Source organism: Paramacrobiotus metropolitanus, unplaced genomic scaffold (assembly GCF_019649055.1).
Source record: "Paramacrobiotus metropolitanus isolate TYO unplaced genomic scaffold, Prichtersi_v1.0 Parri_scaffold0000041, whole genome shotgun sequence".
In the NCBI taxonomy this organism is placed as follows: Eukaryota; Metazoa; Tardigrada; class Eutardigrada; order Parachela; family Macrobiotidae; genus Paramacrobiotus; species Paramacrobiotus metropolitanus.
This window is the reverse complement of record NW_026570261.1, coordinates 346,565-362,514: the sequence shown is the minus strand read 5'-3', so window position 1 is coordinate 362,514 and position 15,950 is coordinate 346,565. Positions and strand designations below refer to the sequence as shown.

Here is a 15,950-nt window from a genome sequence, read left to right as displayed (position 1 = left end):
ATGTACCGGTAACGAAAGCGGTGGAATGAAACGTGGTTTTCGTGGCGAAACTGAATTCCGTAAATCGCAGATGTGTTTTTTATGCTCATGGTTAGGCGACCTCGGCAAATGCATTGTGCATTGTACAATCTGTACAAAAATAGCAGGAAATGAAAGCGATTGTTGTGTACTCACTTTTGGACAGAAAACGTTTCATAATTAATGAAATACTCCTCCAGAACCGGACATGTCTAGACGTAATCTTCGTTGCGATGTCTCGGGAATTACTTGTGGGTACCCTAATAAAAAACAGATTTATATTTACTGCACTCTGTGATTCAGTTATACGGACAAAATCCAAATCGGCTTAAGTAAAAAACCTCGATACACGTAAATTGCACATGGGTAATTTACACTTTGACACGTACAAGCGTTGGGCTGTCAGTAAACAGAACGCCTTTTACATGTGGAGCTTACAACGAAATCGATCGTTTTTCTTTGTTCCTTTTTTGTTGTACATACATACTATCATTGATGACGCCATCAACAACAATCAGAAAGCCTCCGGTAGCGCGTTGAGTCCTCTGGTATTATAATGACGTCTTAAGGAGAATTTGTACTATGGTAGCAAGACTGAAAATGAGATTTTCGAAATTCTTCAGTGTAATAAGAATAGTTACATCTATTACTGGGCGAAAGTTGAGTAGATTCAGGCAGCAACGAAAAAACTTATTTAAGTTTTGTCGTTGCCGACCAGGAGCGATTTGACGGGCTAGCGTATCTTCCTACAGTACTGCCACCTGTGATCAAAATTAGTGAAAGAAAGATTGCACCGAGATGTGCTTTCGTTCCATCTGGAATATGCCTTGTGGCTCTTATATTCCATGCCAGATTGCAAGTGTAATAGACCCAGACAAGGCTCATGTTTACACAGTGAGGACGAATACAGCATAACAAAGACGCTAGAATGGAACACGTAGCGCTATCCCGTGAGTGCACATGAAAGAGTGGCCAAAGTCCACTCTTCGCTGTGCACACACTCAGTGTGGCGGCACTGCAAGCGCAGAATCGGTAAGACCAAAGGAAAGCGCAGAACAAAAGAAGGTTTTTCGTCACTTTCTGAAAATTTTTCCAAAATCGACTTCTAAATTCAATGACAGTTTTAATAGATGTCAGAAAATTCTGACATTTGATCAGATTCAAGCAAAATCATTTTCAAGAAGAATTGTGGAGCGTTTTTGTGAAAAATGATTGCGGATTCTGTAAAAAATAATGGAAAGTAACTTTGAGGTAAAAAAAGTTTGTTTTTCCAAGAATGGTTGAGTTTTTTGGAAAAACGCTCCACAGAACTTAGCGGAACACATCGCTACGCTTGAAAGAAAAATTTCAAAAATCTGCTTGAATTGTTATTGCTTCCGGAAAATAACGGCTTTTGATCAGTGACTTTTACATTTTAAAATTGTCTAACCAATTTCAGACTTTCAATGTATGTAGCGAAAATATCATAGTGTTAGGTCAGATGATTAGTTATGATGCAGCACAAGCGCACGGATTGCGCCAGCGAGAATAGTCAAAAGAGGTCGAAATCGGTATAATCTCTTCTTAATGTCCTGTAGAAGCTGCTCTGTATCTGTATAAGATACTTGTAGCAGGTTTCGCAACGATGAAGATTGAAGTGTATAATCTGTGCAAGAGGTTTCTCTTTAAATCTGTAACAGAACTCCTTACACCAACTCCTGTACTTGTTGCCGGTTGGAGTATGTGTCGTCGCGGCAATGCATTCGGCGCCGAATCCGAAGCGGCACATACGCATCTGGTTCAACTACGACGGATAACTTAGAAACAGGAAGCGTAAGCTGTTAAATGAAAGTGCAAATAGTGCAGATCTCAGAAGCCTTTCGTGCAGAAGCCCTCCGTATTCTTGGTCCCGCATGGTCGGGGGCCCTGTATTTACGTCTACGAACTCCAAATCCTAACTGTGTATGATCATGGTTTGAGAATTCAGGTTTCACCGCTCAAATTACGGCAGCAGGGATTATCCAGAAACACAAATCTCATAAAACTGTAAACTCTGTAGTTTACTGGGATAAAGTGTGAAATAACGGACCGCCATGTAGCTACTAGCTACTGCATGTACAGATCTGTATAAGGAAGCAAATACAATACATATGGACACGTTTAGAGAAAACATGCAAAATACATGGAAACTTCGTACATTACAAGGTATGTCTGGCAATACATCATTTATTTTACTATCGCAACATGCCTATCAGCGCAAATGTTTCGGAATAAAGTCTTAGAAAATTCGAGCAAGTTGCAACGGTAGCAGTACCCCTTCTAACGAGACACTATGGGACGTTTGTTGCTGGTGTAGTCCAGTAATAAAAACACCGCGAACAGGCCTAGATATTAAACCCGCACAGCAGCATGTGGAATGGTCCGAGTGTTGCGTAAATATCTCCTGGTTGTCCAAACAGGTGGAGCTAGCTGAACTGCACCATGGGATCCGCTCGACAGTTTCCGGAGAGCAAAAATAACCGGCGCAATAAAGGAGAACACGATGGCGAAACAGTATACAAGTGCAAGTGGGCCGAAGATACCTTTGTAATACCCTACGACCCATATATGCCAAATAAGCGTGGTTCTCTTGTAATGTAAGCACATCTGTACATGTATATTACAGACAGCATTGCTTATGATTTATTCCGAGAAAATCCTTTTAGGGAAGAGCAGTTACCGGTGCTGGCGAAAATGATTAGTCCGAAACCAATTAGGAGCTGCAGGGTAACAAATATCCGGATTAGGCGTCGACGCGGACTAAGCCAGACAGCATCATCAGTCTTAACAGGAATTCCAGCGTACGGTGCCATTTTCCGTAAAGCGTAAAACCGCGTCGTTTTTTAGTTACGTATTTTAGGGGTATTTTTGCTTTGGCTGTTCATAAACACAGAATACGGGCTTCTCCCGGATAGACCGAACAGTTGTCATTTAGCTTGATGCGAACGATCACGAAGAGCTCACTAAAGCGTGTTAATAGATGGTAATAAAGGGCCCTTTTGCAATATCTACCGACTACAGAAGTGTATACGATTACGGATTGGTTTGAAGTGCTAAACTGTAAGCACCAACCTCGCGCCCGATGAAAAGATAAGCAGCCTAGATATCGCGGTAAAGATGTTTACATTGTTGACACCCCGCATGCGCACTTAAGATAGTTAAGTCAAAGCAGGTTTAAAAGTTTACTGCATGCAGAAGGAGTACTCTGCACTTCGATTACGTATTTTGACTACGAGTATCCTTGTACTGTAAGAAAAAAAGAAAGTACTGTAAATCACACAGCCGCGCACGCGAGAGTTATTAATTGCACCCAAAAACCGGATTTGTGGCGGCAGTCTTCAATCCCTGACTCACTGCTACAAGTATAAACGTGTACATACGTGCATACGTGCTTGTCGGCTGTGCGGTTGCCGGCAATTAAGGGCAGTCGACCGCCTCAACCGTGTACGCCTGACAGCAAAACGCCATTCCGTGCTATAAAATTGGTCGCCTCGTCGTATCTTTCTCCATTGACTCTTGTGTTAAACTCAAACACTTGCACCTCCTTCATTTCTCCACAGAATTACCTAACCGAAATTTTAAAAGATAGCGAAAAAATAAAGAAGATTTTTGAAACCAAATAAGGTGCTGTTAAAAGCGAGTATGACAACATAGAGCCATTAGGGATTTCTCGTAGGCTACGGGTAAGCATTGAATGCATGGTCAGGGTTGTGCAATACGCAGAGATCCTATACCATGTCTACGAGAATTCGAAATGGGAACATCTTGGCCTAGTAGCCATCAGTGGTACCTTGTTTGGTATCGAAAAACTTCTTAATTTTGTCTTTACCTATGAAGATATCGGTTGCATGGTTTCATTTAGAAATCTGTAAAACACAAGTCGAAGAGCTTAACGTACTCGTATAAGTCTATGGGATAAAACACTGTAAGGCGGCCAATTTCACAGCATTGTCACGCTGTTTTGCCCAGGGAGGCGTACACGGTTGAGGCAATCGACTGCCAGTCTGCCATTAACTGTATTATGTGGTCGGAATAGTCAAAAATTAACAATCGAAGTACCCTAGGTCAGGGTAACTATAATTATTATAATACATATGAAAAAGACACGTTACAGTACTTCCCTGTAAAGACTCTCCATATACAATACGGTTGCATGCACCAAACGGTTTCGATTCTCCAGGAAACAGTTTCAACAAACGAAAACGGGAAAACCTGAGATGAGTAAATGCATGCTGACTGTCTCACTGTGAATAAAATTGCCGAAAGTGCCACATAATGTTTTTGACTTCACACGTCATGTCGTTCAGTTATATCAATTTTTTATTTTGTATTCTTTTAACAGGTGTTCTGCTTATAGTTTACAAAGTACTAAATTAGCGACCCTTAATGGCCATTCTAATAGACTGTACATGTCGCGCTGTTTTAATCATGGTCTGTCGCACTGTTTAACATGAGGGAAAGGATAACGATAACATAAAGCGTTCTGCCCATAGTTTGTGACATTACTACTTAGGTCATTCGAGTATGTACAACTATAATGTAAACACCTACTCAGTACTCTGTACGGTAGAAACAAGTAGTGATAATCAGAAATCAGAAGAAACAGGTAGCAGCAATCTGGATTGATAAGTTTGACTAATCAGGACGTTATCTCCGGGCTCTCAGCAGAAAAGAAAACCTAAGGAAAATCAAACGATTACGAGTGTGCGGAATCAAACTTTTTTAACAGATGTATCCGTGGGTGTAAGCGGCGGTTGTTGGAGAAAAATCCTTTTGGCACCTTCCCAGCATTCCTTATTAAGAGCAAAGAACATCACCTGTAAGAAAACGCATAATAAAAGAATCAGCAATCAACTTTTTGTGTATAATACAAAAGCTGTTGCGTTCTCGAGAATCCACCTACGCACCGGTGTCGATAGATAGCCGAGGCAGAAGAACTGCCGCACCCATAACTGCGTCATCGGATCGCTTTTGTACGCTGCCATAAAGAATGACTGCAATAAGGGAATGCTGGCAAAGCACAGCGTGTGTATTACTGTCATCGCGAATAAAAGTCGCGCTAAGCGGATACGTCGCCGGAAATTCTGTACCAACTCCGCGGATAAGCTGCCCGACGAATTCCAGATCTGGCGTTTCCGGTTAATCGCCACCGCTTTAAGGAACAACAGAATATACATGAGCCCGGCCAAACCCAGCGGAAGATATGTACTAAAGGTATTAGCGATGGCGAAGCTGACACCTCGTTGCAGAAAAGTGCAGATGCCGAACGGCGCCATCGGACCAAACCCACCGTCACCGCCCAAATAAAAATACAGATAATCAAAGAAGCCAATAAACCACGGAGTTATTATCAGCACCACATTAATGGACAGGCGATCCCAGTGGGAAAAATTGTAGGGACTAGCGATGGCCAGCAAACGGTGGCAGGCCAGAATAAGAAGTCCCCATAAACCGGCAGTCATTGTCGTCATATAAGCAATCAAATAGTGGCGGCAGAATGTCGTTGAAAAATAGTAATCATTCTGCGATACGGCATATGCGATGATATGCACCGGCCAGTGAATTACGGTCATCTGAAGTTCGACAACAAGCTGGTGGAGGATCAACATTTTGGCGCCAGAGAACAGTGACTTTTGTCGGATAATAACGACCATCAAAAGTATCGTCAGGCTGCATGTTACCAAGCATAAACACGAGGAAACGGTAATAAAAACGATGGAACGGAGTACGGTTTCGTGATGGAGCTGAATCCCGTGGCTGGAAGATGCGTTTGTGAAGTTCATTCTTTAATTCTGCAGCCAGGCGCGAAATATCATAATGCATACGCTGGTATGGGGAGAAATCCAAACTGCAGTCTGAAGTGATGTAAAGAAATTCGCGCAATGCCAGGTATTAGCCAGGATTCAGGCGCCCTCGCTGAACGAAACAATCAATTAACCATACGAGGAGGTACCCAGTCACGTTTCCGGTGCATTAATTCCCCCGATGAATATCCGTGGAGCTACCTATCACGTCGCTAGCCGATTCATTTATGCAGCGATAACCCCCGCTGTAACAGAATCCAGGAGAACTGATTTTCGATGCACTCGCATAAATCCCTAGAGCAGATTAGATGGCTTATACTCGTACTTATTACATACGAAGCTGAGATAATAACGCTGGCTGTTATTTACGTAGCTGTTGCTAGTTCTACTCGTAGTAGTTGTTATTACTTGTTAACAACTGCGAAACGGCTTACAACCTTGGAGACATCTTCCTTCCATTTAAAAAGCTGTAATATAATAATATCTTGATTATTTGAATTTATTTCATTGCGAAAACAACGGCTGAAATACACAGAATACCAAAAACAAATGAGACAATAGCTGCAAAAGTGTTACAATGTTAAACCAGCGCATAACAAATGAAATGGAAAATTTACCAAGAAGAAGACACAAGGTTTGCGTGTGGCAGATACAGTATTATGGGCTGTTGCCTGCTGGTATTGTGGCGGAAGGCGCCCTTCCCCCAAGGGTATTCTCGTAGTCCGCCATCAGATAAAGACGCAAAGAATTAGGGCTGCAGATGCCCATGTGTGACGCCGATCAAGCATAAACATTACCGGGAGATATGGTCTAGAACTGCGCGAACATTCGATGCTGAGTTCGGTCATATTGTTGCTTACACGCCGCCGGATGTGCTTTTGCACTGCAGGACGTGCACTCGAGCCAAAGTTCCTGTAAATATTTAATACTAGAAAAATGCACGTTAGCGTGCATTGGCAGACCGGAGCCTGACTTAAGGGAAATGACCAAGGAAATGGTACCAAATTGGTGTACATACACGAAAAACTTCCGCTTTCGCGCACTCCCAAACACATTTAAATTTCAGAATATAGGGGGCAAAACCAAACGTGATCCACCGTTCCGGCTACTGCTGATGTCAGCCAGCTGGTGGTTTACATTTTGGCTAAAAAGCATTTTATGTATTGCGCTGCTCTTGGTTGTGGGATAATACATCAGTCAAATTGCAATAAACCTGCGGGTACCTACGCGGGCAGACACAATGATTTTAAATTTATTAACATTGAAACGACAGCTAAAAATCGTTCGTACGTTAGTGTTTGTAAAGTTTTAAGAGACGCGTAAATCTTCAAACTTGACTCACTGTAATTATTAGAACCGTTTTCTTCTCAACGTAATACAACATGACAGCGTTTATTTTTTGGAGAATGATGCCAAAAAAAGAGCCTGCATGTACTAGTATTTTGCAACTTAACTGAACGAGGTGCTGACTTTGACCATTGTGATAAAATCGCTGCATTTCATATTATTTGTTTGCTGTCAGATGGTGAGTTGTAATTAGCCACGCTAACTTGGAAACCCGCCCATGGCTAAAACTTGCAATACAAAAGTAATTCATGGACCCTAACACTGCTTCAGATACGGATAGACCGATTGAAATCAAACATTTTCGGGTCCAGCAAGAGCGGTTTAGACCCCTCGATAGTGAGTAATACGGTGCTCTTAATTTAATCTAAGAGCAACATTTCAAACGGCGAGCTGGTCCAAAAGAACATATCCACTCTGCTGTCACGATAGAAATTGCGGTATTACTTACTAAGTTTGTACTTGTATTACGATACTTATTAAAGGTTCATAAAAATAATTACGGTAAAAGCGCTATCTGTAAAACTTGCAAAAGCAGTCTCTTTGAAACAGAAGCATGGGCCACGTATACTCAACGGCTTTCTTGACGCTGTGTTTCGCAGCAGCATCCATTGCTGATGTCGCCAAAATGCAGCCACACCCACAATGCAAATCTCTGCCTAGCAGTGGCCTCTATTTCGAACTGCACTGCACCAAAGCGAATCTAATCATTCCCACCAACTTCAATATCAGCGCCCTGACTACACCCACCGCCTCCCGGTAATTGACATTATTCTGGACTGTCCAACCAGCAAAGCGCGTACCTACTGCAATGTCATTCAGAAGGATGCAGCGCCATTTCCACCTATCAACTCTCTAATTGCCATCCACTTGATTGGCTTTAAAGGATCTGAAGGGCCGCGTCTGCCGATCGGACCTTTGCTGGCCAACGTCAAACACGCTCTGACCAAGTTGGTAGTGCAGTATTCGCGAGTTGGCCAACTGGATGCGGAGTTCTTCGCCGGATTTGACAAGCTCAACTCGTTGGGCCTGCGAAATAACGATATCGCCAGTATTGCAGCAGACACCTTTGAACCGCTGTCAGCCAACAGCCTGGTATATGTGAATTTAGGCGGGAATGCGTTAAGCAGTTTCGACTTTGGAGTCTTGAAGCCGGTTGCCAGCAAATTGGTACCTACTGGGACGGTACATATATCATTGGCGGTATATATACTGTATATCATTGGCATAACTGTTAATTTTGTTTACTGCAAAAGTAAACTATGAAACTCTTATAGAGTAGTACAGCTTCCTTTCGGGGCGATACGAATTTAAGGCTGTTGGTTTTGAAACATTCGGCAGTTTTGGTACATCTGCCAAAGGATTTGTTAACGAGATTGGGAAGAGAATTTTGCTACAAACCGGCGAGATTCGTAGTCTGGAGATTTTGAAACAGAACATCTCTTTAGCAATTCAACGTGGTAATGCTGCTTCAGTAATGGGGACCGTCGAGAATGTTGTTTCGTTTGACCGTAATTAGATCTTGATATTGTTATCACGCTATTGAAGAAAATAATTACTGAAAACTATGAAACTCAAATAAAACAGTAGGTTTTTTACTTTGTAAACGATTCGGTTTTTATTGACGTTTTATATGGGTTTTGTCCACATGCGCAAGCTTTGTACGTACAGCGTGCGTGAGCTAAAACGAATTTTGAATTAAAGCACTCGTTTGCATGTTTTTCCAGTGTATAAACTGAACCACTGTTTTAACTACTGTGTTCTTTAAAATTACTTGTACCAGTGCCGTAAGTACAAAACTGGAAAGCAAAACGAGTGTCAGCTGCATTATAACCGATGCAGCGGTGTTACTTGTAGGTAAAGACTAGTAAAAGTAATAATTAATATAGAATAATGGGTAATGATGAATTAACAGCATTCAAAAGAGTGTTTGCCGACACATGCTCATTTCAATAAAGCGGTCTTCTGATAAACCGTCAAAAACCTCCCTTGCAATCCCTCCAGCGCACTACGCCATCATTCCCCTTGAAACTGAGCATGTTGGCCCTTGCCGACGGTCGCCTACCATACGTTCCAAAGGACGTTCTGGAGGTGCTGGTCGTCGATAAGAATAAACCAATGAGGTTGCTCATGAATCACAATCCCGTCTGCGCCGAGCACGACACCTGTACTTGCTGCGACCTGAAGGAGTTGGCCCACTGGTTTGCTAACGCCAGTCAGCACACCGACAAAGTCGAGGTGCACATGCATTGTGGCAAAGGATGGAGTACTAGTGAACTGCTTCGATACCGTCCTCGGGATCGCCCGCTATTGCCCAGCACGTTTCAAGCGTGCCAGTGAAGTCGCAAAAATTGCTTTCAAGATTCAACTCAGCCTTAAGTTCCAAGGTGTTTTAATGACCTCAGCATTTGGGCACAATAATTTGGTACCGTACAACGAAGTTTCTCGACTAATGCTTATTTAATGTTGTAGTGAGTTGTATTGTATTGGGGATTATCGCAGCGCGGAAAAGAAAATTACCTTCCTGTTTTTTATCTAAGATACTTTTAATTAAGAATATCTTTAATTAGCAACTACTTAGCAAAAGAGATAGCGGAAATAGATTAAAAGGAGGTGAAGGTTGAAATTTTGATGGGTATTGCATAAGAATTACTGTAGCCCGTGCACAACTTGAACCACAGAGTTTGTGCACGGGAAACCAGCATACGGGCGGCGCGTGTAGTGCTCGGGCAATGCATAGGCAAGCAAATGCTGTCCATGCGCTCATTTCCCCGTATACAAACTCTGTGGTTCAAGTTGGGCGAGCGGCTACAGTATACGTACAAATCATCGCCCATGCCACTTCACAGTCAGTGGTTGAAACTGTTAAACTCAAACGCTAAAACACGCCGGGATGATCATACGTTTTTTTACAGTCTGCTAATTGCAAGTTGCAGTGCACTTTTTCAGACCAAAGATTTTTTCCGGAATAGCTAAAAAAAATCCATTTGCACCACATTCTCGTAGCGGTGATCGTGTTCTTCAAATGATAGTCTGCTCTCCTTGACGGATCGGTTTAATTGCACTTGAAAAGAGCTTTTTCCCAACTCTAGTATCATCGGGGAGTTAAACGTGCCACCACCGTAAAAACGCTGCCTTTACGCCGCTAACCAGCTTCCCAATCACATTCAATCGCAAACAATGCCCGTTCAAATTACCGTCAAACCCGGCACTAAATGCCGATGCTCCGCGGCCATCGATTGGCAGCGTGTGTATGTGTGTCGGTTGCGGCAATTACCGCATTCTTGTTTCCCTCCCCACCCCATCAATTAGACACTGCACGACAACGCCCGGATAATTCCCCTTATATCTCTCCATAATCCGCTGACCAGTCACTTGGCACCATCTCGTCAATGGAAACATGTTGGCCCACACATTTCTGCACCCTAAAACCCCGATATAAACATTTACGTTCGCACCGGCTGCCGTTGCTGATGGCGGCGTTCACTCGTCAGCTGTGTGCCACTGCAACACATACACATCTGGCTGTCCACGCCTTCCACCACGCTCAACATCCTCCATTAACACGGCAGCCCGCTCTCGGTCCCGGCTTAAGAAAGAAAGGCATTAATATTTTACGCACATCACGCATACGCTACGGGCTAAAGAAGAGTTTACAACTCGGGCTGTAACCGTTTTCCAAACGGACGCTCTGTTCTTAAAATCGCAGTCGAAGGCAAAGTGGGCCCGGAAACGGCGCCTGCGTGCGGGCAGTATACGTTCGTGTGTGTGACAGCCAGTTCAAAAGGCGGATCAGTATTATGTGTAGTGTGTCGAGTTAGCATGACAAATTGCCCGCCACTGCAGCGAGATTAATTATCCTTTCCCAGATTGCCGATAAAAGTGAGAGCGTGCGCGCAATTTCTTCTAACACGTTATAGCATCGCGCGTTTGCCGGGCTGGCTACTTATCGCTCGTATTTACATACAATGCCGGTATTATCCAACAGCAACATAATACCCTTATCGATTGCCTGTATTGTACGCTACGGCAATCGATGATAATTTCTCCAATGTTGTGTGGACATAATCTTTCACTGCGTTTTCGTCCGCTCGCGATCTGTTGATTTATGTAGTATTTTTTTTCCTGGACGGGAAAATGTTCAATGTGTTGATTGCGTTGTTGAGCGTTAGCGCGGCGTCAGGATGGACCGCCCGGCGGCTAGCGCCGTTGCCGGCCCCGGCCGTCGTCCGTCCGCCGCAGACCTACTCCACCGCCACCCACAGGATGATGGATGTGCGGACCACGCGCGATGTGGAATGGGCGGCCACGCTCAACGCCCACAATGCGTCGCTGCTGCAGTATAATTATGCCGTCTTCTTCGACGCCGGTTCCAGCGGGACGCGCATGTATATTTACCACTGGAACGAGGTGATGAACAATACCGGCCTGGTCACCCCGCAGAACGATGCGCGGAACTGCAGCAGTAAGGGTTGTAATTATAGAAACGTCAGTTTGCTGGAGCGTCATAATCGCTCAATGTTTTATGGGTTTTTCGCTCGGTCGTAAACATATAATATCGGTCATTTCCCGTCCTTGCGCACTAGTAACAACTGACGATCAATTTTTCCTTTATTTTTTCAGTTGAGCGTAAATTTTTATATTCTGTTCAACTATACGAAGTATTGATTTTCAATAAAATGTTCGATGAATATATCCGTTGAACATTTGTTTACGGTATGCTGGGATGAACACTGGGCAAGACATTGCTGCAGGATATTTTGTGCAGACTTGACTATCTCTGTGTTTATTTTACGCAGGCAGTGACTGCAGAGATAAACAACCATCAGTTTGTGTTTATTCCGTATCGTTATTTTGTGTACGGCAATATGGGTCATGGGAACAGGAAAACCTTTCAAGCTTTCACCGTCTGCTATAGTACCGTTAATTCAGTATTTGCAAAATAGGTTTTAGAAAAATCGTGTGTCTAGAAGCTGGACCCGTGCTGCAATCTACAGATAACTAGGTATCGCTTCTCAAAGAAAACTGCAAGAATAACTTGTCTATGCAGAATTCTGATAACATTGATTGCGAACTGTTCGCCTAAATAAATTGTGTTTTGTAACAGCCCGTATTTTGTAACAGCTATAATTACCGGTAGTAAAAATATTTAAGTTGACTACATTACAAGTGAAGTACGTACTATGAGTCTATGATCGTATTGTTGCGATGTAACTTTAAATCAATGGGACTTTCTTAAAATTGCTCCGCGTTGCTATAAATCGATTTTTATTAGTACGGTATGGGTCCTGGTCGTTTTAATTAACACCGATGCAGCGCTAACGTAGTTAGAAAATTGCACAGGTTGCTTGTCAAATGCAATTACTGACAGCTGACTTTCAACTGCGCATGTGATTAATGACGTTGTAAACTTACAGCACGGCTAAGCGATTTTCGTGACGAGCCGGAAAGGGTCGGACCCAGCCTGAAAGCCTGCTTCGATTTTGCCGCGCAGAGCATTCCAGCGGATAAGCACACCGCGACACGGGTTCGGTTGGGAGCCACAGCCGGCATGCGAATCGTTGCGTAAGCACGTAAATAAAAGTATTTACTGTTCATTTAGTGTAACTACTTACACAGCTCAATAAGGCTTAACATTAACAAAACTTTGAAAGCGCTATGCAGCCAAAAATTTTGAAGAGCAAAGTTTAACTTTGCGCCCGAATTTTTCCGGTGTTTAGAAGTGACCTTACATTATGAAGAAACCGTTAATAACAGTGTTTTTTGTAATTACATGACAATACCTTGTAAACAAATTTTTTGTCGGTTTAAATGTACTGTACTGCTACCCTGCACTTGTCCATTTATTTTGCAGTGCAGGCGCACGTACGTTGTATGAGCCCATTCAGCTCGCTGTTCACGATTCACATACACGGCCTACAACTGCGTGCAGAGAGCAGGCAACTGATTGAACGTGAGCGGCTTTAGCTCTCACTCGCCTACAGAGTCTACAGTGTAGACGACTCAAACCGTACAAAAGTCTGGACAAGTGCAGGGTAGCAGTACAGTAACTAAAAAAATGTTGACCTTTGTGCATTGTTGCCAGCACGGAAAATGCCACTGCCGCTAATGGAGTATTGACCGCCATCTACCAGTATCTGCGAGCCAATTACAATTTTTCCGTCACCGAGGGTGACATTCACATACTGCCGGCTGAAGACGAAACAGCCTACGTCTGGGCGGCTGTCAATTACGCTGCCAAAGTGCTACAGGATCCGGTATAATACATTTTCCCTTTAACGCTTTAAACGCAGGATAAGCGGTTTTCCATCACGCAAGGCTTCCATAAAATTGTCCCTTGTTAATTTCCAGCTGGAACGCAACAACACATGGACTTCATTGTACATGGGCGGCGCCTCCACCGACGTCTCCATGGATGTCAGCAAGCGGGACAGTACAGCGACAGCCGGATTGGCTGCCGATTACTCCTTAACCCTCTTCGATCATACGTTTCCGTTATTCATTAAAAATTTTATCTGTTACGGGAAAGATCAGGCCTTCCTGCGCTATCAAGCGCTGCTGGTGAAGAGCAGCAATTTCGTCAGTCCGGTGTATAATCCCTGCGGGGCCTGGAATCACACGATTATCGTCCGCCATAAGGATCTCTTTAATGCCGCCTGCAGTACGGTGCGTGTGCCCGAGGAGCTGACGAGCCAGGAGAGCTATGAGATTATCGGGACGGCGGATTTCCAGGGCTGCCGGAATATGACGCGGCGACTGTTTATGCTGGATTTTGCGCTGCAGCCGGCGCAGTGCCCGTTTAACGATGCTGGGACGTGTCCGCTGGTGACTGGAGGCGGGCATATTTTTTACGGACGGTTATTGGTGGGTAGAGTTAGTTGTTTTATGGGTTTCATAATTACTACTCATTTAATTAAAACGTAATTTAACCAAAATGAAGCCACAACTGAATTAAAAATATTTTATTCTTTAGTGTTGATTTATTATTGATTAAAATGTTTTATTCTTTAGAGTGCGTCATACTTAAACGCTGTTTCTATTTAATAGTAATTATTGTATTAAGTACGCAATCGTCTGTTCCGTATTCGAAAGATTGCTCTCAAATTCATGCGCCCTTCGTTTGGCTGGATTTATTTAGCGCCTTTTTATTAACTGTTAACTGCTGAAAAATAAACTGTGTTTCTAAAAACAACTTTGCTACACTTTTCTGCTTGTAAATTTAAAATCAAACCGGATGTAACAAAACAGTATTATCCAGTACACTCTGTACATCGATTACGCTTGTCTGACGGATTAGTTCCCAGCTTAATTATAGAACAAACTGCACGCTAGCAACTTATTACCGCCGGTCGTTTACCTAATGATGCAACAAAAAGCCCACTTTGTTGTTGTACCCTTTACCCATGCGTTTATCTTCCCACACGCACACAGGCTTCTGGTGGATTTGCCTACGATGCCAGCACACTGAGTCTGCTATCCAACCGGACGTTTGTCGTCAGTGTGCCGTTTGACATTGATGGACAGCGGCGGGCGCTGCATGAATTATGCTCCACACGCTACGTTGACGTGAGAAGAAAAACTCCTCCATTAATTATTAATCTACAGCATACTTGGATGTATGACATAATCATAACACTGCAGGTCATGGACATGGCCTACTCCGCTAATGTGAAAGCGGAGTTTGCCCTGCGCGCCTGCTTTGACGGGGTGTACAGTGGGACGATGCTGAGTGATGTGTACCGGCTGGATGATGAGACACTGAAGAATTCCGTGTTCAGTCGATCGGTTAGAAAAATAATCAGCAGTGCTAATTTAAAAAACTGACAACTTAGTCGACGCTAATTTGTAGGTGAATGATGAGGATGTGAGCTGGACGTTGGGATGGGCGCTAATCACTTCCGTGACGAAGAATACGACGGTTACGTCGCCAAACTCTGCCGGTGTATTGCGAGCGGTTTCACTTTCGGCAGTATCTTTTCTTGTATTCGTTCCGTTTCTATTTTCTTTTGTGATACACTTGCAATTTTAACTAAATTTCAAACTGCAATGCAAAAACCGATCAAGCCCGGGTTGTAGAGTTTACGACGACTGCATTGCAGAGTAGCCATATAGGGTATTCTGAATTCGATAAAGCTGCAGGAGATTCGAAGAAACACGAGCAATTCAAAGGTCACTATCGTTGGCACATTGTTCTGCCGTCACTATTTTGCTATAAACTGCATACGTCAACCGATTTTTTAACGACAACGGTTGCGTTACGCCCCATTCGCCCCGTGGCCAAGGTCACCATGTTTTGCATAATCTTCATCTCTCGTCTTTCGGTATGAAAATTAAAGTGATTGGCTATGAGGTTGCTGCAGCAGGCGCTTATAGGTATATTACAGCGCACGACCCTTGTTTCGCCACAAAAGTATGCGGGACCAGGAAGTTATTTGATCAATTTTGAAGGGATCAAGAACGTCATGGTACGTGATGTGCTGATATATTGCAGCCTTAGCCGATCGACCGGAAACTTTGCTTCGATACTAATAGCGACCACATCGGTTCCAACATACAACGCATGTACCGGTACATGCATGCCTTGTATATGCCTACTTCACGATTCTCTGTATTACAAAAGTTTCTGGAGATATCTTGCGGGACGTTATCTGAATGTCCCTCCACGCTGACAAAGAACTGTGGATATTTTTATCCCGTTTACAAAGACTGAATATTTCCGTCCCCGTGAATATTTTTACAATAAATTAGATTATGTGGTTTTTTATA

General features: G+C 43.4%; 2 protein-coding genes across 5 annotated transcripts; one reads left to right on the top strand and one right to left on the bottom strand.

Annotated features, from left to right (window-relative positions):
* Positions 1 to 4,456: 4,456 nt before the first annotated feature.
* On the bottom strand, positions 4,457 to 11,044 carry LOC129590678 (proteinase-activated receptor 1-like). 4 transcript variants are annotated; one of them, XM_055486025.1, is made up of 4 exons: positions 10,643 to 11,044; positions 6,458 to 6,752; positions 4,944 to 6,134; positions 4,457 to 4,853 (listed from the first exon to the last, which is right to left on the bottom strand). In XM_055486025.1, the coding sequence occupies exons 3-4, from the start codon at positions 5,817 to 5,819 to the stop codon at positions 4,749 to 4,751; spliced, it is 981 nt and encodes a 326-aa protein (XP_055342000.1). In that variant the 5' UTR covers positions 5,820 to 6,134; positions 6,458 to 6,752; positions 10,643 to 11,044; the 3' UTR covers positions 4,457 to 4,748. The 4 variants fall into 4 exon arrangements, with proteins under 4 accessions (XP_055342000.1, XP_055341999.1, XP_055342003.1 ...); XM_055486024.1 differs by lacking the exon at positions 10,643 to 11,044 and adding an exon at positions 6,859 to 7,206; XM_055486028.1 differs by lacking the exons at positions 6,458 to 6,752; positions 10,643 to 11,044 and adding an exon at positions 6,278 to 6,412.
* LOC129590677 (ectonucleoside triphosphate diphosphohydrolase 1-like) lies at positions 10,910 to 15,477 on the top strand. Its single transcript, XM_055486023.1, has 7 exons — positions 10,910 to 11,649; positions 12,602 to 12,749; positions 13,270 to 13,441; positions 13,536 to 14,048; positions 14,616 to 14,750; positions 14,826 to 14,969; positions 15,034 to 15,477. The coding sequence occupies exons 1-7, from the start codon at positions 11,322 to 11,324 to the stop codon at positions 15,211 to 15,213; spliced, it is 1,620 nt and encodes a 539-aa protein (XP_055341998.1). The 5' UTR covers positions 10,910 to 11,321; the 3' UTR covers positions 15,214 to 15,477.
* The last annotated feature ends 473 nt before the right edge of the window (positions 15,478 to 15,950 follow it).